This window comes from Adiantum capillus-veneris, chromosome 11 (genome assembly GCF_014529385.1).
Source record: "Adiantum capillus-veneris isolate H3 chromosome 11, ASM1452938v2, whole genome shotgun sequence".
Classification (NCBI taxonomy): domain Eukaryota; kingdom Viridiplantae; phylum Streptophyta; class Polypodiopsida; order Polypodiales; family Pteridaceae; genus Adiantum; species Adiantum capillus-veneris.
The window spans coordinates 48,057,145-48,081,417 of NC_140941.1; the positions used below are offsets into that span (position 1 = coordinate 48,057,145).

Genomic DNA, 24,273 nt, shown 5'->3' on the forward strand with positions numbered 1-24,273 from the left:
CATCTGTGCGCCCAATATGGCAAGTGCACGTGCAGAGTTTTCGTCTCACATTGTAGAGTCTTTGTCGCATGCAGAGCAATGGTGCATTGGGTAGTAACTTCAACATGCTGGAGGACCCCTCTGACAGGATTGTAGGTAGCCATGCTATTGTGCACGGGGCTGAGTTGCAGCTTGGGAGAGGCTATGTATGACTTTGAGGGTTTCGGATGTTTGGCAGCACTCTGGCTTTGCGAGGTCTCCCAGATAGCTTGGCCTTCTCTCGCTCGGACCGCAGAGTGGGAGGAATGAATCCATCTCAGATAGATCGCTTCTACGCTAGTGACCACATCTATGACTTGGGTGGGATAGTTTGCATTTTGACTGGGACATCTTTTTCAGACCATGCACCAGTGATCATGTTGCTAAATTGGCTTTATCTGACAGAAAAATGATTCTAAATGAATTATTGGATTTATAAGTGAGAGGGTTTTCTCGCTTGGAACACCAAGAAACTAATTCTAAATGAATTATTGGAATTTTAAGAGAGAGGGTTTTTCTCACTGGAGACATTCGAGTACAGAGTATTCCTAGTGCGTCATTCAAAGTAATGACGGGAGCACTGTGAACGGGAATATCTGTAAGGCCACCAAGAACGGGTACTTCTGATGCGCCACATCGGATGGGTGACAGGGAGCATCGGGAAGAAGTATCCGACCATCCGGGAACGGACATCTCTGATGCGTCATAGGATGGGTGATATAGAGCATCGTGAAGGGGATTGTACCGTAAGTTCGGTAGGAAAGGACTAGGTGATGGGTATTCCTGATGCGTCACAAGGTGGGTGGTGGGTGTATCAGAAAGGGGATATCCATAGTCGAGAGGAAATCCGAACTGGAAAGAGGAATACGCGTAAAGACGCAAGCACAAGAATAAAGATGGGTTCTGAGAAGCTTTTCTTAAAAAGCGGAATATTTTAACGAGTTTTTCGGGAAGAGCAGACGCTTTTCCGCGAGGAATCTATGTTTGCATTGCATTCGTGCAGGTGGTTGCATCCAAGGACGCCTGGGAAGTGCTGTGAAAGCATTGTTTTTAACTTATAAGGTTTTATTGAGTTTTTGGGCAGGTTCATACCAATTTTAAAAATATGCCGGCCGTCCACTTAATAAGTGGGCAGCCACTTAGAAAATAAAGCAACAAAACCAGCCAGCGAATTCTCTCTCCCTATTTCGGGTAGAACAGAAAAAAAAAACCGACCGCAATCTCTCCGCGAGCAGCTATTCGTGCCGTGGCGAAGGAGCTATAAAAGCACCACATGCCCTCACTGAAGGGAGGTTGCCAGCGCCAGCAAGAGAGCCGCCAGAAGACGTGAGAGATCGCGAGACTACGAAGCACGGAAGTCGCTTTTCTCGCGCAAGAGCGACACGTACCTATTGTGGATTCACCATACGAATTGTTGTCGTGTGTTTGCGTGTGTGTTTGCAGGTACTTCATCGCGAAGGAGAAGCGAGAAGGCTTCGGCCTACACTTGGGAATTCCGGAAACGGAATTCCGAAATTGTCTGCGCAGTCTCAACTCCGAGTACAGACGCAAAAAGGATTGAGAGCTTGTCTCTCGGATTTCCCTTACAGGAAGGAGCGACTAACGAGTCAGAGATTTAGAACGGAGGGGTTTTCTCCAGTTCTTGTGCTTGTAAAAAGATTCTCCCTAATAAAGAATACTCTTTAAGGGGGGGACCAGCCCATCTTCTGGTCCCCAGTACTGTGTCGATCTTCTCTCTCTCTCTCTCTCTCTCTCTCTCTCTCTCTCTCTCTCTCTCTCTCTCTCTCTCTCTCTCTCTCTCTATTTATTTCTCTCTATATCCTTTGGCTTCAGTATTAAGTGATAAATTCTATTTATCCGAGTATATTTCATATTGTTATGCGCTCCCGTTTGTGATAGTGGTATCAGAGCATGGTCTCTTCTCTCTCTCTGTAAAGGAGGACGACTCTGGGAAGATACGGGAAGAAGCAATGACAAGCCAAGAGAGAAGTAAGCAGGGGGAACCCTAAGTCTTGCAAGGAAAAGCTCGCAAAGTTTGGAAATTTTTTTCTCTCTGCAAGAAGTCGACACAAGACTTGGGATTCTCTAAGAAGGCGACAAGAGCATGATGCTCAAGAACCTAGAGAATCCAAGGAGCCGAATGCTCAAGATCCTTAAGAATCCTGAAAATATCCATGAACATCAATCCATAACCATAGCCAAGAAATCCCATCATTCCGGGAAGGATATGAAGAAGGTCTTTAGACCTCAGAACACTCCAGTCAAGTTTGATACTTTTGACGGATGGGAAGATGTCCCAAAAGCTAACGCTTTCATTCGACAGTTTGAAGTTGCCTTTGCAAGCGGCAATTTCTGAAAAAGCGTCGAAGGTGAGGTATGTGACCAAACACCTCAAGGGGAATTGCAAGTACTTGGTGGTATACCAAAGCTTTGCAAGGAACTTACAACAAGACTTGGATTCAATTCAAGGCTGAATTTTCGGAAAAAAAAAATTCCTCTACGCTTTGAGGAAGGCATTCAAGAAGATTGGGATTGTTTTGCCCAATAGGAACACGAGCGATTCAAAGCAAGTAGTGGTTCACTCTTGCCAAGGTAGCTCCATTCTTGATCCTCTCTGAGGAAGGAAAGATGAACAAATTCAACAAAGGACTTTTGCCCGAATTTTGTAAAATTGAGCAGATGAGCCAGCAATACAAAGATTGAGCCAAGGGTTCGTCAGGTTAAGCGTCTTCGCTCTAAGGATCTTACGAAGGGAAGGTAAATTCCCAGGCTCACTGAAACTTATGTACACCTTTGGGTACATGGATAACACACGAAGATGCAGACCTATGCCAAGGAACTGGACGAGAGTTTGTTATACTCTCTTGAGCGCCTTTTTGTGCGCAAGGATACTCCGACACGAGAATCGCTATTTGAGATGTGTTCGGTAGAAGGAATTTGAGTTTCTCTACGGAGAAGAGGTTTTTTTATGGTCGTTGATCATTGAGTACGCTATGTGCTTTTACCATTACAGTAGCAACTTTTGGTTGCAGTATATGTTTCTCCATGAGCAGGTCAAGTAGCATTTACACGCTGCTAGAATAAATTCGAACTATTCTGTTCGTAAGAATATAATTCGCCAACCGTTTCAAAATGGTAAGAATTACATATGGGAGAACATCCCTGAGAATCAAAGAGAATTCGCTCTATTGTGAACTAGGTTTGAACGTACGTTCAGAAAATGCTATGGCTAGAATCCTATCTGCCTGAGATTTTGCAAGGCGTCATTGATGCTTGCAAGGAGGAAAAGATTGGAGGGAAGTGCGCCATGCACAAGGAATCTTCGGATTGGAACCGTCCGCCTACGTTGAGCAACGGCCCGAAACAAGAACCTTCTTTAAGGTGATCACACACTTTGTTTGTGAAGGAAAACATCAAGATTAATACTCTTATGATTTGGGCATTCCCTATGTGGCAGGACACAAGAGGTTTAATATCCTCAGGACTAATAGCGCAAGGTTATGCACAAGGACATAGACCTAAATTTATTTTTAGGAGGATGATTCTTCTCGGGATTGAGAAGGTGGAATTGAGTTAACAGATTCTCGGAAAGACGCGAATGACAAGTTCTTACATGGCTCATAAGTTTAATGAATGGTGAAGGATATCCTCGAGGTACTAGAGGAAGGACATGAACTGGTAAGGTAAGTATTGAATTATTGAATTTTTGTTTAATTTAATTTCTAAGTTCTCTTTTGAGAAAGGACTGGCTCAACTCACCATTGAGCAAGATTTGAAATTTTCCGGTTTCTCCCCGGCAGTTCAGTTGGACCTCTACAGTTGAGGACAACTGTTTATAAGTGAGAGGGATGTTGCTAAATTGGCTTTATCTGACAGAAAAATGATTCTAAATGAATTATTGGATTTATAAGTGAGAGGGTTTTCTCGCTTGGAACACCAAGAAACTAATTCTAAATGAATTATTGGAATTTTAAGAGAGAGGGTTTTTCTCACTGGAGACATCCGAGTACAGAGTATTCCTAGTGCGTCATTCAAAGTAATGACGGGAGCACTGTGAACGGGAATATCTGTAAGGCCACCAAGAACGGGTACTTCTGATGCGTCACATCAGATGTGTGACACGGAGCATCGGGAAGAAGTATCCGACCATCCGGGAACAGACATCTCTGATGCGTCATAGGATGGGTGACAGAGAGCATCGTGAAGGGGATTGTACCGTAAGTTCGGTAGGAAAGGACTAGGTGATGGGTATTCCTGATGCGTCACAAGGTGGGTGACGGGTGCATCAGAAAGGGGATATCCATAGTCGAGAGGAAATCCGAACTGGAAAGAGGAATACGCGTAAAGACGCAAGCACAAGAATAAAGATGGGTTTTGAGAAGCTTTTCTTAAAAAGCGGAATATTTTAACGAGTTTTTCGGGAAGAGCAGACGCTTTTCCGCGAGGAATCTATGTTTGCATTGCATTCGTGTATGTGGTTGCATCCAAGGACACCTGGGAAGTGTTGTGAAAGCATTGTTTTTAACTTATAAGGTTTTATTGAGTTTTTGGGCAGGTTCAAACCAATTTTAAAAATATGCCGGTCGTCTACTTAATAAGTGGGCGACCACTTAGAAAATAAAGCAACAAAACCAGCCAGCGAATTCTCTCTCCCTATTTCGGGTAGAACAGGAAAAAAAAAAACGACCGCGATCTCTCCGCGAGCAGCTATTCGTGCCGTGGTGAAGGAGCTATAAAAGCACCACATGCCCTCACTGAAGGGAGGTTGCCGGCGCCAGCAAGAGAGCCGCCAGAAGACGTGAGAGATCGCGAGACTACGAAGCACGGAAGTCGCTTTTCTCGCGCAAGAGCGACAGGTACCTATTGTGGATTCGCCATATGAATTGTTGTCGTGTGTTTGCGTGTGTCTTTGCAGGTACTTCATTGCGAAGGAGAGGCGAGAAGGCTTCGGCCTACGCTTGGGAATTCCGGAAACGGAATTCGGAAATTGTCTGCGGAGTCTCAACTCCGAGTACAGACGGAAAAAGGATTGAGAGCTTGTCTCTCGGATTTCCCTTACGGGAGGGAACGACCATCGAGTCAAAGATTTAGAACGGAGGGGTTTTCTCCAGTTCTTGTGCTTGTAAAAAGATTCACCCTAATAAAGAATACTCTTTAAGGAGGGGGACCAGCCCATCTTCTGGTCCCTAGTACTGTGTCGATCTTCTCTCTCTCTCTCTATTTATTTCTCTCTATATCCTTTGGCTTCAGTATTAAGTGATAAATTCTATTTATCCGAGTATATTTTATATTGTTATGCGCTCCCGTTTGTGACAGATCCTCACTGTGAGAGATAGAGACGAGGGGGAGCACAATGCTATGCATCCCCGAGAGAATCTTGTTGGACTTAGAGCTCAGAAAGCGAGTGGTGGCTCTTTGACCAGAGGGCTTCGACACGCAGGACTCTCCTGCTGATGACAGAGTGGACTATGGACTTGCTCAGCTTAGTCGTTTCTTTCTTCAAGAGTCTACAGCTCGCCTAGGTACAGCGAGGAAGGAGGAGCAACGCCTTCGACAGGGCGTTGCTTCCTTATTGCAAAGGATGTAGGAGCAGCACCCAGACAGTCCTTGGTTGGAGGAGCAGTTGCAGCAGGCTCGGCAAGAGCTTGCCAGAATAGAGGAGAGGCGCCATGAGTTTGCTTTTCATCGACAGGCGTCTCAGTGAACCCAGGTGGGTGACAGAGTGACTGGGGCGTTCTTTGAGGCAGTGGGACCTCGTCATGCGCACACGAGTGTCATACAGTTGAGGAGATCTGACGGGTCAGTGGCTTCAGAGCCAGAGGATGCATGCAGTTGCTACTGACTTTTACCGTGATCTGCTGTCAGCAGAGCCTCAATCAGAGCGTCAGGATGCATGCAGAGAGCAGGTTTGGACACAGATGCCTTGCCTTGTTACTGAGGAGATGCGTCAGAGGCTTGAGTTGCCTCTTCAGTTAGAGGAGCTCCATATAACCCTTAGAGCACTTCCCCGAGGTAGCTGTCTTGGTGAGAATGGTTTGACTCCCATTTTTTTCTTGGAGTATTACTTTGGCTTCCAAGCGTGCTTGCTCGCGCTCACGTGCTATGGCTGCCATTCTGTCTTGATACTGACGATCAATTTTTGCCATTCTTTCTGTTGTTCTTGCTTCGCGTTCTAACTTCTTGTCCATCATCATCTTGTCGAAAGCCTCCATAAGAGTTAGTGCAATCCTTGTCGTAGATGGGGAAGGGTCAGAAAAACCTCCTGGTGGGGAAAACTCTTCTTCGTCTCTCTCATGCTCATCACCTCCAAGCGACGTATCCATTCCGCTTCGAGTGATGACCATTCTGAAGTCATGGGTTCTTGTGGACTCTTCTGGTCTTGGGTTCTTAAGTTCACAAGGAACTTGGGTTCTTGTGGGTCTTGGGTCTTGGGGTTCTTGGGTTTTTTGGGGGTCTTGGACCTTGGTTCTTGGGGTTCTTGAGGGTCTTCTTTTGCTTGCAATCTGTGTTAGAAAAGGATCTTCTTTCACCCGAGTTCTGCTCTTTTCCGCGGGCGCACCCTTTGGCGGCCTTGCGCTCACACCAAGGTTTCTTTTTCCCACGTCGATTGGCCGGCCGCTAAGTGCACGATCCGCTCTTAATAGTGAAAACAGGCACAAGGGGAGGTTGGACAAGCCCTTCTTTGCTGAGATTCCTGTCACTCTTCAAAAACACGACTAGGAATCGACACGCCTTAGTGAACTTGGGTTCGTGGAACCACAACAAGCAAAAAAAATTCTTGTGATTCTTGTGGTTCTTTCCTTGAGTGATACAGAACACTGCCAAAGCTCTGATACCAATGTAAGGTGTAGCGGAAGTGAATGTTGAACTTTGCTCAAGATGAGTGCTCCCAACTGTGCAATAGAGAGTGCAATGGACACAAACAAAGTGGATGAACACTGTGAATGAAGGTACATGAGAATGAGACATAGAGAGAGAAGAGAATACGACACCAGAGACGTAAAACCCTCCTCCGCAGGCCCCACTCTCTATGGCGAGAGCGGTCTGCTTATGATTGCACAAATCTCTACAATGCCTGGACTTGCCAACGAGGTCGACGACGATGAAGACGACGACGAGACGGGCTGAAATCTGAGTGTCACGTGACACATCCAACCCTATGTGTCCGTGGACAAGCTACAGCATAACAAGGGTTCCGTCAGTCTAGTCAGTCTAGAATAGGAAGTGATCTGGCACTTTTGTGAGTCTGTTCGCAGATCGTGCATGTCCGAACACTTAGATTAGATGCATATCCTCTGGTTGCACACAGCATGATCATAAGCATTCCCATCAGAATCCTTCAGGGGAATTTTCTAGTGCATTTAACCTATTTTTCCTATTTTTGACATTTTTCACTTATTATTTTTTAACGACTTTTGTTGGAAAGTAGGTAGGGCAAATTGAGTAAGTTTGTATATAAGCAAACTTAGACTAGCACTAATTGGCAGAAGAGGCAACAGGAGCACCCCGCTCAACAAGTAACTTCTCAGCAAAACCCCAAGCCCTAGCGTTTTTGCTTCACAAGCATAAAGCTAGCGTTTTGGATCAGATCAGCCCTGGCGTGTTGGTGCACAAATCAGCCCGGGCGCCATCAAGACACAGCAGATCAGCCTAGCGTTTTGCATTTGCAGAACAACCGGCGACAGATTTGCAGATTTTCAGCCCTAGCGTTTTTGCATCTGCATCATAACCTAGCGTTTTGCAGATTTACCGCGACGGAACATCAAGAACCATCAGCGTTTTCAGTTTTCAGCCCTTAAACACCGCAGATCAAGTCCCGAACCTCGTAGATCTCACCTTCCTGTAGCAGTTCCTCACCGCACGGTCAGTTTCCGCAAGGTTTACAGTTTCAGCCCAGAAAACGCAGATTTCAGCATCTGCAGTTTCAGCGCGTCGTCGTTGCATCGTCACCATCGACATAGAGTCAAAATTCAGCAGATCCAAGATTTGCAGATTTCAGCCCTTAGCGTTTTCAGATTTCAGCCCGTCTCATCGTCATCGTCATCGTCGTCGTCGTCGACATCGTCGGCAAGTCCAAGCATTGTAGAGATTTGTGCAATTATAAGTAGAACGCTCTCGCCATAGAGAGTGGGGCCTTCGGAGGAGGGTTTTACAACGTCTCTGGTGTCGTATTTCTCTTCTCTCTCTATCTCTCAGTCTCATACACTTGCACGCACAGTGTCCATTCACTTGTTTGTGATCATTGCACTCTCTCATTAAGAACGGAAGGCTCTCCCTTCCATAAGAACAAAAAGGAACCTTGAGCACAGTTCGGAGCACTCATCTTGAGCAAAGTTCAAACATTCATTCTGCTGCACCTTACATTGGTATCAGAGCTTTGGCAGTGTTCTGTATCACTCAAGGAAAGAACCACAAGAATCACAATAATTTTTTTTGCTTGTTGCGGTCGCACGAACCCAAGTTCGCTCGGGCGTGTCGATTCCTAATCGTGTTTTTGAAGAGTGACAGGAATCCCAAGAAAGAAGGCCTTGTCCAGCCTCCCCTTGTGCCTCTTTTCACTCATTGAGAGCGGACCGTGCACTTAGCGGCCGGCCAATCGACGTGAGGTGGGAAAAAGCAACCTTGGTGTGAGCGCAAGGCCGCCAAGGGGTTCGCCCGCGGAAAAGAGCAGAACTCAGGTGAAGAGAAGCTCCTTCTCAAACACAAATTGCACGCGATAGAAAACCTCAAGAACCCAAGAACTCAAGAACCTCAAGACCCTCAAGAACCCAAGTTCGTCGTGAACTTCAGAACCAAAGATCATAGATCATAGTGCATGGTCATCACCCGAAGCGGAATGGATACTTCGCATACAAGTAATGAGCATGAGAGAGGCGACGAAGAGTTTTCCCCACCAAGAGACTTTTCCGACCCTCCCCCTTCCCCATCTACGCCAAGGATTGCACTAACTCCTATGGAGGAGTTAACGCAGTTGTTTATGGACAACAAGTTAGACCGCGAAGCACGAAAAGCAGAAAGAGAAGCAAACAGAAAGGCCTACGAAGAAGAAATGGCAAACATAGATCGTGAATACGAAGAAAGCATGGCAGCCATAGAGCGTAAGTACGATTTGGAAGACAAAGAAAGACAAGCCAAATTGAATCACGAGAACAAAGAAAGTCAAGCAGAATTTGATCGCGAGAACAAAGCCATCAAAGAAAAGAGCAACCAACACATGAAAGAGTTAATGCGACTCTTTTCTCAAGTGCAGACACAGATGCAAGAGATTTGAGAAAAGGAGACTCTCTCAGTCTCTTCTTCTCGAAAGCATGACACACAGGATTTGCATGATTATGAGACGCATGATGAGTTGATTGAAAATGATGAGCATGATGATTTGCATGATCAAGATGTGATTACTCACAAGCATGATGATTTGCATGATCAAGATGTGATTTCTCACACACATGATGAGTTGCATGAAGATGATGTGATTGTTCACACGGATGATGTGTTAGTTGATACTTTCTCTAGTAAAGCTGACCTCATTGCAGATTCGATCAGTCACGAAGAAAAAGCTAGGGCTTGGGGTTCAAACATTCATTCCGTTGCACCTTACACTGAGAATGCTAAGGGCTGAAATCTGCAAATCTTTATCTACTGAATTCTGACTCTATGTCGGTGACGATGTCGATGGCGACGATGCGACGACGACACGCTGAAAACGCAGATGCTGAAATCTGCGTTTTCCGGGCTGAAACTGGAAACTGCGCAGGATCTGACCATGCGGCGAGGATCTGCTGTGGGAAGGTGAGATCTGCGACGTTCGGGGGTTGTTCTGTTGTGTCTAAAGGCTGAAAACTGAAAACGCTGATGCTTCTGCTGATTCCGTCGCGGAGGAACTGCAAAACGCTAGGTGCTCTGCTGTCCCAAAAACGCTAGGGCTGAAATTGGTCCGGCTGCTGCCGGTTGTTCTGCACATGCAAAACGCTAGGCTGATCTGCTGTGTCGTGATGACGTCGGGCTGATTTGCTGAACAAAACCGCCAAGGCTGGTCTACTGATGCAAAAACGCTAGTGTAGCTACTCTGAGGCAAAAACGCTAGGAATCTTGCGGGTTCTGTTGAGAAGTTGCCTGTTGAGCGAGTGCTCCTGCTACCTCTTCTGCCAGAAAGTGCTAGCACTAGGTTTCTACTTATACAAACTTAGCAAAATTGCCCTACCTACTTTTCAACAAAAGTCACTTAAAACTAATAAGTGAAAAATGTCAAAAATAGGGAAAATAGGTCTATGCATTGTAAAAATGCTACTGATGGGATCTGACTCGAATCTGATGGTCATGCGGTGTGCAACCAAAGGATATGCATCTAATCTAAGTGTTTGGTCATGCACGGTCTGCGAACAGACTCACAAAAGTGCCAGATCACTTCCTATTCTAGACTGACTTGACTAAATTGAACCCTAGTCATGCTGTAGCTTGTCCACGTATACATAGGGTTGGATGTGTCACGTGACAAAAGGCCATGGGCCTATAAATATGTATCAAGGGTCTCTCTTCTGTCAGATTTGCCTAAGAGCACTACGAAGAGAGGACTCGCGTAATTTGTACTTTGCTCAATTGTTAATATAAAAATAAATACCGAAAGGGGCGCCAGACTTTGGGGCCAATACCTCTGGGCACGGAACTATTGCGGGCCGTGTCAAATATACTGAAGTGTGAAGTGTGATTTTCTTACAAAGACTTTGCGTCCAGATGCTCCCCTAAAGAGTGGCCCTCGGGTCTCTTTTAAGCTTACAAGGGATGCCCAAAAGCAAAGCCCAAAAGCATCAATTCTAAAAGCACTAACACCCAAAAGCATTTGCTCTCAAAATCCACGCAAAAAGCTGCAGAAATCAGCCAACGCAATTCGCAAAAATCCGTACAACCTACCACGTCAGCATGTCTACACAAAATCCAAAAATCTTAGTCAGAGTTCAAGCTTTTGATTATTTGGGATAGGCCCCTCGGTCAATGCTCATAAGTTGGGTAGGGTTAGAGTTTTTGAGCTCTAACCCCTTAGGCCCCACAGCCGCAACTATGAGTTCTTTTGGGTTCAATTTCTTGTCCTCTCAATCAATTCCTCATTTGGGCAAGCCAAGTCATCACTTTGTGACACTCCACTTGACCCTCTTATCTCTCTCCAACGGAAGCATGCTGCGGCACCCACCAACGAACTAGAAAGCTAGAAGTTTTGCCAATGTAGTCCATGCCACACAACCAAACTCCGTTGAGTCATTGGTAGAATCACACTCACTATTGTCCTCATCAAGCTTGTCTTTGCCTTCGTCTTTTTGTGAGCTCTTGCCTTTGCCTTTAAATTAATAATCGTGAGACAAATGACCGCGCTTTCCATTGGAAAAAATACAGATTCCTCCTTAATGAGAAAAGAGCTGAGATCATCTTCTCGATTCGCAAGAGTGATGTCCTTGCCACCATCTCGTACTCCTCAAGCAACTTCATAAGTACCAAGGCAGCTAACTGAGTACTAGTCAATGCACTTTCCCTAGCCAAGATTCGATCATGGATTTTTCCTTCATCAAAAAAGATTGCATGGAAGTCTGGGCTTCAAATTTGATGGAAAATAACTGTCTAAGAAGGGTGATTGCTCACATCATAGAGTCTCGATCAAACATTTCTCCAAGCTTTAACCACATTTTACTGGCAAATTCCAAATTTTGTACCGTGGAAGAGATTTCCCAAAGCCAATGAAGTAGAGCCAAAGCCGTCAACGATCTCTTCACGCAGCTCCCAGACAATCACGAGCCAAGCCATTTCGGTGAAGTAGAGCCGATGCAACAAAGCCAATGAAATAGAGCTGATGCAGTAATGTCGTCAACGATCTCCTCTTCATGCAGCTCCCCGACAATCACAATCCAAGCTCTAATACCATGTCAAAGTTGAAGATGCAGAAGCGTAGAGAGAGAGAGAGGTCGAACCAACTAGCTTGGCAAAGAATTAGATGAGTATAATGGGGACACAATGCTACTGTAGACTCTCTTGGGGGCCCTTAAGTACTCTTCACATGAATTGCCTGACTAGACTCATGTCAAATAAGTAAAATAAGTACTTAAAATGACAAAATAATTAAATAGCACAAGGCATTCACTTGAGATGCATAAACTTTAATAGGTCATTGGAAGTATGCATTCACTCGAGATGCATTCACTAGGCATTCACTTGAGATGCATAAACTTTAACAGGTCATTGGAAGTATGCATGAATTCATTGTCTACTAAAAAATTGGATTATTTTTTGCAGGTGTAATCGCTTCTCTAAGGGAGGGTATGTCACAACCTGATGAAATGGCATGACCATGGATTGTATCGAGAGAGGAGAGAGTCGGCTTCAACCGACACCAAAAAGTAGGCCCAATAGGTGACTATATGGCTCCATGAATTGCGACGAGATTATATTGCGGCGAAACCGCAGGTTAACATAGCAAGCCGTACGATTAGGTGACATAGAAGCTTTTCGCCAATTATGAAAGTAAATGACTTATGGGAGAGAAATCCATGGGCTTTTAATCTTGTATAAGCAGCCCAATGGCCTTTGGATATACACCTTGGGGGGAGGGGGGGGGGGGGGGGGTGTTATTTTCACTCCGTGATTTGACGAGTAGCTCTTCCTGACAGTTGTACATGTGAAGTGCAATAAGAAAGAAATACAGTAAGGGGCGCCTAGTTAGAAGCAAGTGCTCCGAGAGTGGAACTCCGCCACTCCACCTCTCGTTTCAAGTGTGAAGTTACTCTTTTCAGTGCAAGTGCTAAAGTTGTTTCCAATTGTTCTTTTCGGACGGCATGTGGTGTCCTTCCAGTTAAATCTAGCAGACCCTTTAGATGCAAAAGTACAAGAAGAGGTGGACGTCTCTGTGACAAAAATGCAGCCACAAGTCGCCCTACCAGAGTTACCCGGAACGCAGAAACAGCGACGGGCCTCCTTGCGGAACAGGAGAACGGGAAGGGGTCCGGAACGAGAACGGCGCGGAATGGGAGGCTAAAAGAACACCCAAATAATGTTATTTTTAGCGTTATGTATTTGAATATAAGTAGTACTAGAGTCCTTTGACTCTAGTACCCACAAAAAACACGATTCGAAGACCATTCAACCTTATTATGACTTGATTGGGATGTGCGGCACCCTACACAATTGTCAATAATATATGTAATTACATATTAGAGCTCTCAAATAATTGCAAGAGTAGAAGTCAGAGATAACACTTTTCGCTTAATTATGGCTAACGAGGCTCGCCAAGGCACTACAAAAAAACCAAAGGTGACATATACCATAATGAGAGTCGAGACTACAAGGGGGCCAAACCAATGACCACAATACCAAAAGACTGAAGGCGACAAATACCATAAAGACGCTAGTAGCTACAAATGTCAAAGAGGGCAAGGCTCAAGCAGCCATACAAAAAGGTAAGGATAATGAAAGTCCTAAAGTCGCAACTCTCGAGCCTCAAGACTCAAGACTCAAGAGCCACTAGCCTGAGAGGCCTCCCAATTCGTAGTAGCCGCCTATAAATCATACACATCCTCCCATTCCTCATCATCGAGCTCTAGGCCCGGCTTGATCTCAGCCACAGATGAAGTACTTGGTGTTGGTGGATGTGCATCTCCACCTGCCTGAGGAGCCTCTCTCCATCTCCCACTGTATAAAAGGATTAATCTGTCTGTCTGTACTCTTGCAAAGCATTTTCAAGTTTGCGCTAACAAAGACAAGATCATTAGCCTTCTCCACTCCAAGCCGATTCCTCTTCTTGGAAGCAATGTGGCTAAAGGTACTCCACGATTGCTCCAAGCATGAGGTACTAACTGACTGGCTGAGAATACGGATCGCCAATCTCTGAAGCTCAGGGCCATCATAGCCATAGTCCTCACATCATAGCATTGAAACTATCTTCCTGCGATCAATCTGAGCATCTGGATTGCCAAATGACCCCCGCATCTCTCTGTACTATCTCAATTAATCTCTGACAATGCGTCATCCATCTCTGTCTAGAACCATCTTGTTTAAGATCTCTATAAATTGGTTCATGACTTCTCTATCTGTCTCTTGCCCTGCACCTTGGAACTCTGGATCCACCATGTACAATGCCCCGTGTAAAGGAGAGGCATATGAATTCCACCTCGAGTTGCAAAGCGCATGGATCTCCTCATATCACTCTACTTTTGGCTCAAGCTGTGCAAGCTGCTCGATCATGTGGTCCATTGCCTCATAAATCTTGCCAATACAAGGATCCATGCTATCCAGAACTCGAAGCAAATGAACCACGGTTTTACCTGAGCGTCTAGACTCTTGAGCTCCTTCCAAAACTCAAGATCCTTTGCCTTATCCTTGCACAAAATCCTTGCAACTGTCTTTGCATAGGGGAAGGTGGTGAACTCATCACTGATGAAGACCTGTCGGACCGCATTTTGACATTCAAACAACCTGCGCACAAGAAGAAAGTTGAATGCGAAGCGGTATCTGAACACTTTAGAAGCACTTTGCCGCCCGACCTCTTGACGTACTCACTCTGAACCAAGTTGTGATTGTTGATGAAAGTAACAATCTTCACTGCATCAGTAATGACTGGAGCGATCCAGTCTAGCTTGTCGATGTCTTTTAGAAGGTTGTTCAAGCAGTGTGCCATGCAAAAGCACACTGTCACATGCGGATAGTGGCCCTCATAAGTTGCTGCCTTGTTTGATGCCTCCCCATCTGTGACAAAGACCACCACGTGTTGCTCACCCATCGTTTCTATGGTTGCTATCCACTTTGCAGAGGACATCGGCGGACTTGCCACTCTCGGTGGCATCATGAGAGTGCACAAAGTACATGTCTCCACTAGAGTATGCGACGAGACCATGGATAGATCTCTTCCTTGTATCGCTCCACTCATCGGCAATGAGGGAAACGCCATGTTTTGCCCAAAGACGCTGAATATTGAGTGTTGCTTGCTCCACGATAGCCTTCTCTCGATCGAGCAAAGTGGTTCGGAGAGCCTCTGAAGATGGCGTCACATAGCCGGTGCCATACTCTCCTATCTGTTGCACCATAACTTTCCAATACTCCGATCTATTTCGATCAAACATAGAAGAGGTTAGTATCAAAAAGGCAAAAACGACGATAACAAAAGAAATGAGAGAAAAGATTGATAAATCATGGAACATACCTCGCCGCGACAAATGAGATATGGTCGTGATAGAAGAATCGGGCCACGGCCGCATCCACCTCTTCTATCTTCTTTGGGTCCCAAGAGGTGGCAAGGGTCCTTTGGCGACGTATCGGACCCGATGAAGAACCACCGGCACCTAAACCGAGTAGAGAGGAAGAAGGGAAAATGAGGGTCTTTGAGTCGATACCTTTGCGTGCGGGCTTGGCTTTATGATTAGATTGTCGATCCTTTTCCTCGAGGTCCTTCCTCTTCTCGATGGTTACGTCGGTGCAAAATTTCACCTCATGTCCCGGCACTCGAAGAAAGTGTGCCCTCACTTTGTCATGCCCCCCTTTCCGCGTGTAAGAGCATACCTTGCATACCCATGCACGAGAACCTCCCGCCGCCTACAAGATGCCTTCCGATGTCACTTCATCCCACCACGACCATTCCTTCGCCTTTTGAGTGTTACGCGCATGAACGGAGGGGGTTGTACAAGAGGAAGAGGCCATGGAATGAGAGAGCTTGAGCCTTGAAGCCTTGAGAGCAAGAGAGAGCTTGAAAGTTGAGAGCCTTAAACTTTGAAGGCTTGAGGCTTGAGAGCTTGAGAGCAAGAGAGAAGTTGAGAGCTTGAGAGCTTGGTAGCTTGGTAGCTTGAGAGACTGAGGCTTGAGAGCTTGAGAGCTTGAGATTAAGAGAGAGAGCCTTGAGAACTTAGAAGTTGATTCAACTTGAGAGCAAGAGAGCTTGAGAGCTTGGTAGCTTGTGAAGGAAAGGGGTGAGGGGGTGGCACAATATATAGGGAGGGGCTATTTTAATTCTGCCCGTTTATGACCGTTGGCCGAAGCTGGCCGTTTCAACCCATTCCGGTGGCGTTCCGGTTTGAGGCCGACTGTCGGAACGGCAGCCTGCTCCGAGGATGTTCCAAGCAATCCCAACGAGCTGGAACACCGTTCCGGCATTCCAGGCATGATTATTGGCGTTCCCTGGTAACTCTGCACCCTACTCCTAGCTGAAAATTAGCACTCCAATCAGCCCCTCCTCGAGCTATCAAACATACACCAGGCATCGTCAAGCTTAGGCTCCCGTACACTACTTAAGGGATGTGGGCAAGAAGAAGAGAGAGAATGCAAAAGAGAGAGAAGAGGGAGCGTGGGCATGGCACAAGCCTTGAAAGGCTAGCTCTGCATACAGAGCACAAGTCATCTGAAATTGATGCCACCCCTTCCCTGTATAGGGACCATGCCAGGCTGCCATACTCCCCCAGTAGGGGCCCACGACCCAGTAAACGCTCATAAATGGAAATAAAGGAGCCACAGCCCAAAGAACAGGGCACTCTCAGAAATTGGTCAAAAACTAATATGACCAGCCACAAATGGGAGTTGCCATAGAACAATGATAACATCTCACTCAAAGAAGCTGGGCACAGCCACAAAGAAGCCTTCTCCCTAAATCTAGGCAAAAAGCCCAGGAGAGGACCCTCAAGCTTTGAAGGATGTTAATGAGCTCTAATACCAATGATGGTTTAAAGCATGATTAAGCACAAGCATCAACACAAGGTCTGTGAATTTTCTTTCTTCCATAGCCCTACAATCCAATGCATCAGATAAGGTGCATAAATTCCCAATCCATCCTACACCCCAAAAAAGCAAACACAAACCTTGAGCGACAACTCAGACAAGTTAGTAATCATACATTTCATGTTGCATTTTGTCTTTGCTTAAAGCAAATCTATAATTAAATGACTACCAATAATTCTCATGTATGGGCCCCACCCCGTCAAACCAAACTAAATAACCCACAAGGTGATTTGACGAGTATTGACTTGAAAAGAAGAGATCAAACTTTTGAGGGATGAAGGTGTACTAAAAGTGCGATAAGACTATATGAACTTCAAAGTCAAGAGGTAAGCACATAGTATGCACATGTTATGACGGAAAATTTACGGTGATGTATCTCATGACTAAGATGCAACTAAAATGGAAATGCAATTGTTACATCGCGCAAAGCCAACATTACAGTATTGTACAGGCAATTTAAAGCAATATAAATAATCAAAGACGCAATCATAATTGAAATGCTAAAACCTAAAAGATACCTTCTGCACATAAGGTCCAATACAAGCACAATGGCATATTTAACATGCAGGCTCATTTCATGTCCTAAAGGGAAATTCACGATTGAAATACAAGAACAGCAACAATGAATGCACAAAGCCTACATGTCAGGCCACCTCAAGTGACATAAAAAACCTCAAACACAAGTCATTTTTAGTAGCATGTCCAACAAAGACACTTACAAATGGCAAGTAATGGACAAGGTCCATTGTCGTTTTGCAATATTATTGGTACTGAGCGACCAAGAAACTGAACAATCTTTGTCTTGTAGACAATCTCATCTTTTTCAGCATCTGGATTTGCATCATTAGTGGATGCCATTACTTTGCAGTATATGCTGTGCACACAGACATTGTCCACGAGTAAGACAAATAACATAAAAGAAACGTACAGATTCCAACTGACAAAGGTTTGGAGGTGTCAATTTTCATGTGAAGCTAAAATTGAAGAGGAAGCTTAGGGGCTTCTAACTATTAAAGATACATGACTCCACCTTCTTTACAGTTCAACCTTCAGCATTATAAGAAGAATTTGAAGCCTATACACTTACACTTTAATTGTGAATTATCAAAGATATGCAATTCTTATCATGCCAATTATTCCTTGATATGTCCAATAACCTCTTAGTTGGCAGAGTAACTTTGGGATTTCAAATCGTCAGGGAAAGGAAATTTTCCAATGAGAACCGATATCACATGGGAGGTAGTCAGACTATGGACACAGAGCTGAATAGAATAACGAAGGTATGTATGCCTTCTTTACTCTATATTATATCCTAGCTTGAACCTTCCTACAGGCCACCTCAACAAAGAAACAGTTTGACTGTGGCAGCTAACTACACAATATGATCATAACCCTAATTGCACCCATCTTCATCGAGAGAAACAATGGAAATACAACTACATATATATAAAAATGCGGAGATCGATCTTATAACTACATTAGCTCTGTGTACAAGGACACGAGCAAACATACCTTAATCCCGCAAGCTCTGATGCACGCAGGCGAAAATTTAGGCAGATTTGCAGAAAACCGAAACCCTAATCTGCAGAAATCGATGAAGACGAAGCAATGAGCGAGCAACCTGAGGTTTTAGGAATACGAGAGAGGTGAACGTGGAGGTGGAGGTGAAGGTGAAGTTGAGAGGAGCGTTAAGCAGTAAAAACGACACACACGGAGCCACCGTCCACCATTAAAAACATTTCTTTTTTGTAAATCCCATTAAAAACATTTCGCACGCATACCTTCTGGTCAACATGAAGGGATATTGCCAACTAGAAAAAACGATACTCGTCTACCTAAGGTAGCATGGTGGGTCTAGTTATTGCAAGAGTGAAGTAGTGCAGGATGGCCGTATCTCATCTTTCTAGATATTTGTATCTATCTATCTATACTTATACTTATTATAATGGGGGGAGGGATTCCGGGGCCCCTTTCCTGCCACGTGTCGATTCCTCCTTCGTCCGACCAACCTCAGGTAGTGTAACCTACATTCCTCGACGCTCAGCACGCTCAGTGAAAAAGAAACAGGCTGGACGGAGAGAGAGAGAGAGAGAGAGAGAGAGAAAGAGGGGCGATGAAGGACGTTGGCTCTACTAGTGAACACAATTTGTGTAAACATATGAGGTTGTTGTTAAAGGTAGGCACTCTATTTTTTGGATTCCACAATGGGAAAACCAAGAAATGATGTTGTTCTCATCTTACCTCCCCCAACCTCGGCCAACCCATCACCTAGCAATAAAGAAGCCGCCATGCCATGGAGTGTACCCTTGATGATAACACAACCAATTTATGTTTGCAAAGGGTGCTATTGTTGGCTCATGAAGGATCAAAGGAAAACACAAAAGCTCCTATGATCTATAGTTTGATTTACGATCAACACATGCAATGATTAAACACAAGATGGCAAATCCTAAGAGAACGTCCCATGTTTTCTGTTCTATATGCCATATTGAACAATTCCCTCTTCCTCTCACATGTTGTACCATGATCTTGGAATCTCGCACTCCACATGTGGATCAAATAGTTTCTTCATAGCCCTTGATTGCTACCAGGTCACGGAATGGGTGTATGACATTTTTTGATAGTGTTAAGTATAGTATAATTGCCTAAAATGTTATTAAACTCAAGGACAGGGGAGCAAGGAAAAAAACAATTTTTTTTAAAATTCTCAGCTATACAGGAGTCAAAACTTGACAAAATTGGAACCAGACACACAAACATTGTGAAACTTGGTGAGTGCACTCTTGGAAGAGGGCTAAACACTTTGGAATTGAGAAAATTTGCAAAAAAAAATGATAAGCAGTAGTGAGGAAAAAAGAGTTTTTTTCTTGGATTTTTGCTGGAACGAGATATTTTGGCCAAGCTTTGGACCAGAGGTAGACTTGATGCAAGGATTACATTGATCAATAAAAAATTGAAATTTGGAATTTGTACATCAAAGTAAACCAAATCTTAGTCAAAAAGTCGATTGAAAATGGTTAAGTGACTACCATAGACCATTACAAAGCTACAAGCTTTGACAGGTGCATGATTGCATTCATAAGAGTGTGTTGCATGCCTGTGAAAAAGCTGGTGTGAAAATCCAATCATATGCTAGAAGACAAAAAAAAAAGAGTTTTTTTTCCTCCAAAGAGCAAGGAACACCCATTTTTTACCAATTTTGATTCCAAAGTAGTGATTCAAGCTCGGTATAACATAAATAGCCTTTTGGATCAAGAAAAAGTTGTGCTTAGGTGTATTAAGTGTAAAAAGTGTGAAGCTCAACTATCAGTCAGATTTAACTCAATCAATACTTTAGTTTTATGAGTTTTGTGCAGAAAAAGAGTCCATTGCCGAGTGAAGTTGGACCAAGGTTACCAAAGGATCTAAGAGTTCCAGGTAACAAGTCAAGTTTTACTTTCTTATATTGTTCATGTTCTTGAGGTCATGAACTTTGTATAGGTCAGATGAAAGACTACCGAGAGATCAAGTGAGTCGTGTGTCTATTGAAGAGAGTGTCAACCAAGTTAACTTAGAGCATTTACCGATAGTTCAAGAAGTGTTGATCTCATACACTTCATTCGAAACAAGCATTTCCTATCTTTATGGTTGAGGGAGCACCATGTATGAGTTATCATAGTGGAGGAGATGTAGGTGGAACCTCTAGGAAACCAAAGGCCAGACTGACCATGGTTTTACACTACCATTACACTAATGGTAAAGGAGCTAGAATTTATGTGGATGCCCATAACAAATGCTATGTTCGTGAGGACTTAGGAAACCCTACGTTTTGAGAGTTAGTAGAGAATGTTGACAATGGAGACCGTTACATTGATGAGAGGGAGGTTGCCTATCTTAGGACGGATAATCCTGATCTCGTAGATGCAATGGCCAAGGACAAAGTTGATGAAGGGATCGAGAGACCTCCTTTGGAAAATGACCCAAGAGCTAAATTCATAGCTATGAAAGAGCTTGAGAGAGTGCTTATTGATAATTCTCATGTGGGATTATATAAGTTAATGACCAAGGAAGGGGAAAACTTTTACATCAAGGAAGACGTAAACCCAATGGAGCTTACGAACACCAAGAAGATATACATTTACGTCTACTAGTTTGAAACAAGAAAACAACCTATTTTGGTAAACAATAATGGAGATGAGTATAGGATACATGTATGTGACAGACATGGAAAAGCTTTCATATTGGGGGGAACTATTTTCTGCCATCTATTTGAATCAAGTAGCCAGTAGAAAGCCGGTCGAGAAAGAGGTAATCTTTATGGATCAAGTCACAAAGATTCCATCACATGTAGAGAACATATACATGACAAGGTAGGGAGCACCAAGAATTCCAGATCCTGGGATGAGAGCTCGGGGGGTTCACTATGTGTAAAACTACGTTCAAAACATGTTTGTAAAACCCCTTATGTGTGAATTTTGTTAGGAATATAATGTACCTTTTTCTTTTAAGATCTGTAAGTTTTTTTCAAATTTGCAAAAATAATGCCCTTTTGTATATATATTTCTGTAAGTTTCAAGAACTTTAAATACCCTTCTGTTGAACTCATGTGATAGGTTACATTTTTATTAAGTGACCTCCCCGGGGATGAGAGAAAGTTACTTGTCAGAAATGAAGCCTATAAGAGGTGGCTATTGTTGGGTATTCAAGCCCTTTACAGTGATGTCCAGCCTGTGGGAACACCTCTTCACACATGCAGAGGCTTAGGGGAGTTTGCATGAGTCAAAGAGTGGTCGATATCACTTCACAAAGTTATATATGTAAAGACATTAATGCAAAAAATATAGTGTTGTTTTGTTCTTCTTACTCTCTCTCTCTCTCTCTCTCTCTCTCTCTCTCTCTCTCTCTCTCTCTCTCTCTCTCTCTCTCTCTCTCTCTCTCTCTCTCTCTCTCTCTCTCTCTCTCTCTCTCTCTCTCTCTCTCTCTTTCAACTTTCTGCAGACCTCCTCCACACCATGGCTCCCCACCAGTGGCAGCTTCCATAGCCCGCTGCACCTAGCAACTGGTATCAGAGCTTTGCCTCGACTCAGCTCGCATGGGAGCAGCCCCTTACAGTGGGAGGAAGCAGCACTGACCTGCATCAAAGCGCACAAAGGATGCATGAGCAAGGTCGCCCTAGCTTGCTGATACGATTTCGTCTCTTGAGCCCCTGCCAATTCGGCCTCATCAGGCTCCTGCTTCATCAACTCGCCATCGCGCTGGTCTACAACTACAGAGAAGGCGTTGTGTGTTCACATTTTACGACAGTGGCCACCCATTCATTGTTTAAAGCACGGGTTCCCACCGGATCGGCTCGGTGTTCTCGTGACCATTTAAAAGGAGCATTTGTTTTGGCAATATTAGCATCATCTCACAGATCCGGACGTATTTGGGAAGTGAAAGCATCTTGTGGCACTGTCATCGGCTCGACGGTGGTAATTATGTCTGATAAAAGTAATGCCGGAAAAGAGCAACAAGGCTCATCCAACACCATAGCTCACGTGATAAGCAAGTCACCTATGATAGGTGTAGACTTGTATTTGCAATACATGCGGTGCATAGGCATGTTCCAAGTGCCAAGTAAGCTTTACGACATGCTCAAACACATCGACAATTGCAAGAACAAAGAAGAATCTGCTTCGAGCCTACAGTACAAGTTTTTCACCAACTATTTTTGCCAATTTAGTGTCATAGTTTTGTCAGCTTTTGTCTATTGTCAAAACCATCATGAACTTTCAGTCAAAGCCTCCTTTTACATTATCTGTTGTCGGTTACTCTCATGCTAAAAATTTTGTACGGGTTACAGACATTGCCACATAAAAAGTGGTAAGACCACCCTTTGTTGTTTGGTCGAGTTCTGGTATATCTCACGCTGAGGGTTTTGAGGGAAGTACACACACACCTATGCTATAGTCAAGGGGGGGACTTCTACTCATGGTTTCAGGTGATTGGACTCTTCCATGGTCTATCTTGAGTCCATTGTCAGTGGTTTGGGCTTGAGGGGGGGAAGGGGGGGGGGGTGTTGGGTATTCAAGCCCTTTGCAGTGATGTCTAGCCTGTGGGAAAACCTCTTCACACATGCAGAGGCTTGGTGGAGTTTGCATGAGTCAAAGAGTGGTCGATATCACTTCACAAAGTTATATATGTAAAGACATCTGAATGCAAAAAATATAGCATTGTTTTGTTCTTCTCTCTCTCTCTCTCTCTCTCTCTCTCTCTCTCTCTCTCTCTCTCTCTCTCTCTCTCTCTCTCTCTCTCTCTCTCTCTCTTTCAACTTTCTGCAGACCTCCTCCACACGATGGCTCCCCACCAGTGGAAACCTCCATAGCCCGTTGCACCTAGCAGCTATATGGCCGTTACAAGGTCATCCACGCCACACCACACCGAGCGAGGAGTGCCAAATGTGACTACAAGAGAGGTGTCGAGAGTTATACCCAGAACACCAATGCCTACAGCATATGAGGAAGCTTTCCTAAGGAGAAATACATATTCCCGGGTGAGTGTTTTTGAGCGAGAACAAGTTCGAGCAACCAAAGACAATGGAAACAACGGCTTTGATAGGAGAGCATTTCAGGAGCAATGGATATTAGAGGGATAACCAACTTTGAACGGAGCTTGCAAAATTTGAATTTTGAGAGACCAACAATGAGAATAAGAATGAAGGATTTAATGTAGGATCTAATGCAGATCATGACAAGAGGAGTGAATTTTGTAGAGACAAAAAATTTAATGTAGCTTCTAAAAATTGCAACTTTAGTACAAGATCATGGCTTTAGATTTTGCCATTGTACATAATTATTTTTAGTGAAGCTTCCAAAGTTTATTATCGTATTGTAACATGCACAACACCTAAAATTAATAACATCCAGCCATGAGGATCCCACATGTAAGGGACAACCATCTACTACAAACACAAAAATCCAATCATAAAATTCTCTACTTAGCTCCAACCACAATTTATACACCTCACTTGTCATGGTCTAGTAAAAAGATGAAATTTTATAAATTCCTAAAACTGAACTGCAATAAAAAAGTTTCTTATCTCAGTCAAATTACTCAAAGTACAAAAGTTCTCATGATGGTAACAGTGGTATTCAAAGGTCAGCTAGGTGGACCTTCAAAAACTTCATCCTAGTGGCTCTTTACTTTGGAGCGCACTCCTTAAATTATCAATCAAAATAATTTGTTGAAAATTTTCCCAACAAATCTATACATTTAATTTTCTAGAATCTGGGGATCTTCGCTTTGTCCACCTATTGAAAATGGGGGTTTGTTATTTCCTTTGGCTCCTTGCCATCTAACCTCAAATATAGTATCTAAGTGCCTTCAAGGTCGTGCAAAATTGATGATATAGCTCAGTAAGTTTCCATGCTTTCAATATTGGTAGCAACAACTTCCTTTTGTTGTTGTAATGGTCCTAGGAGAGGAATATTTTTTATGAATTCCAAACACACTTAGGACTGACTCCCGAGGTTCTCTCTCTCTCTCTCTCTCTCTCTCTCT

At 44.0% G+C, this 24,273-nt stretch overlaps 1 protein-coding gene across 1 annotated transcript in view; it reads right to left on the reverse strand.

Moving 5' to 3' along the window:
• Positions 1–18,471, reverse strand: part of LOC147447205 (uncharacterized) — a 33,828-nt gene extending 15,357 nt beyond the window's left edge. Inside the window, exons 1-2 of the mRNA XM_086523081.1 lie at positions 18,268–18,471; positions 17,475–17,629 (exon numbers count right to left, since the gene is read on the reverse strand). Of these exons, the coding sequence (XP_086379207.1) occupies positions 17,475–17,613 (139 nt within the window). The 5' untranslated portion in view covers positions 17,614–17,629; positions 18,268–18,471. The remainder of the gene's footprint in view (positions 1–17,474; positions 17,630–18,267) is intronic.
• Positions 18,472–24,273: the final 5,802 nt, after the last annotated feature.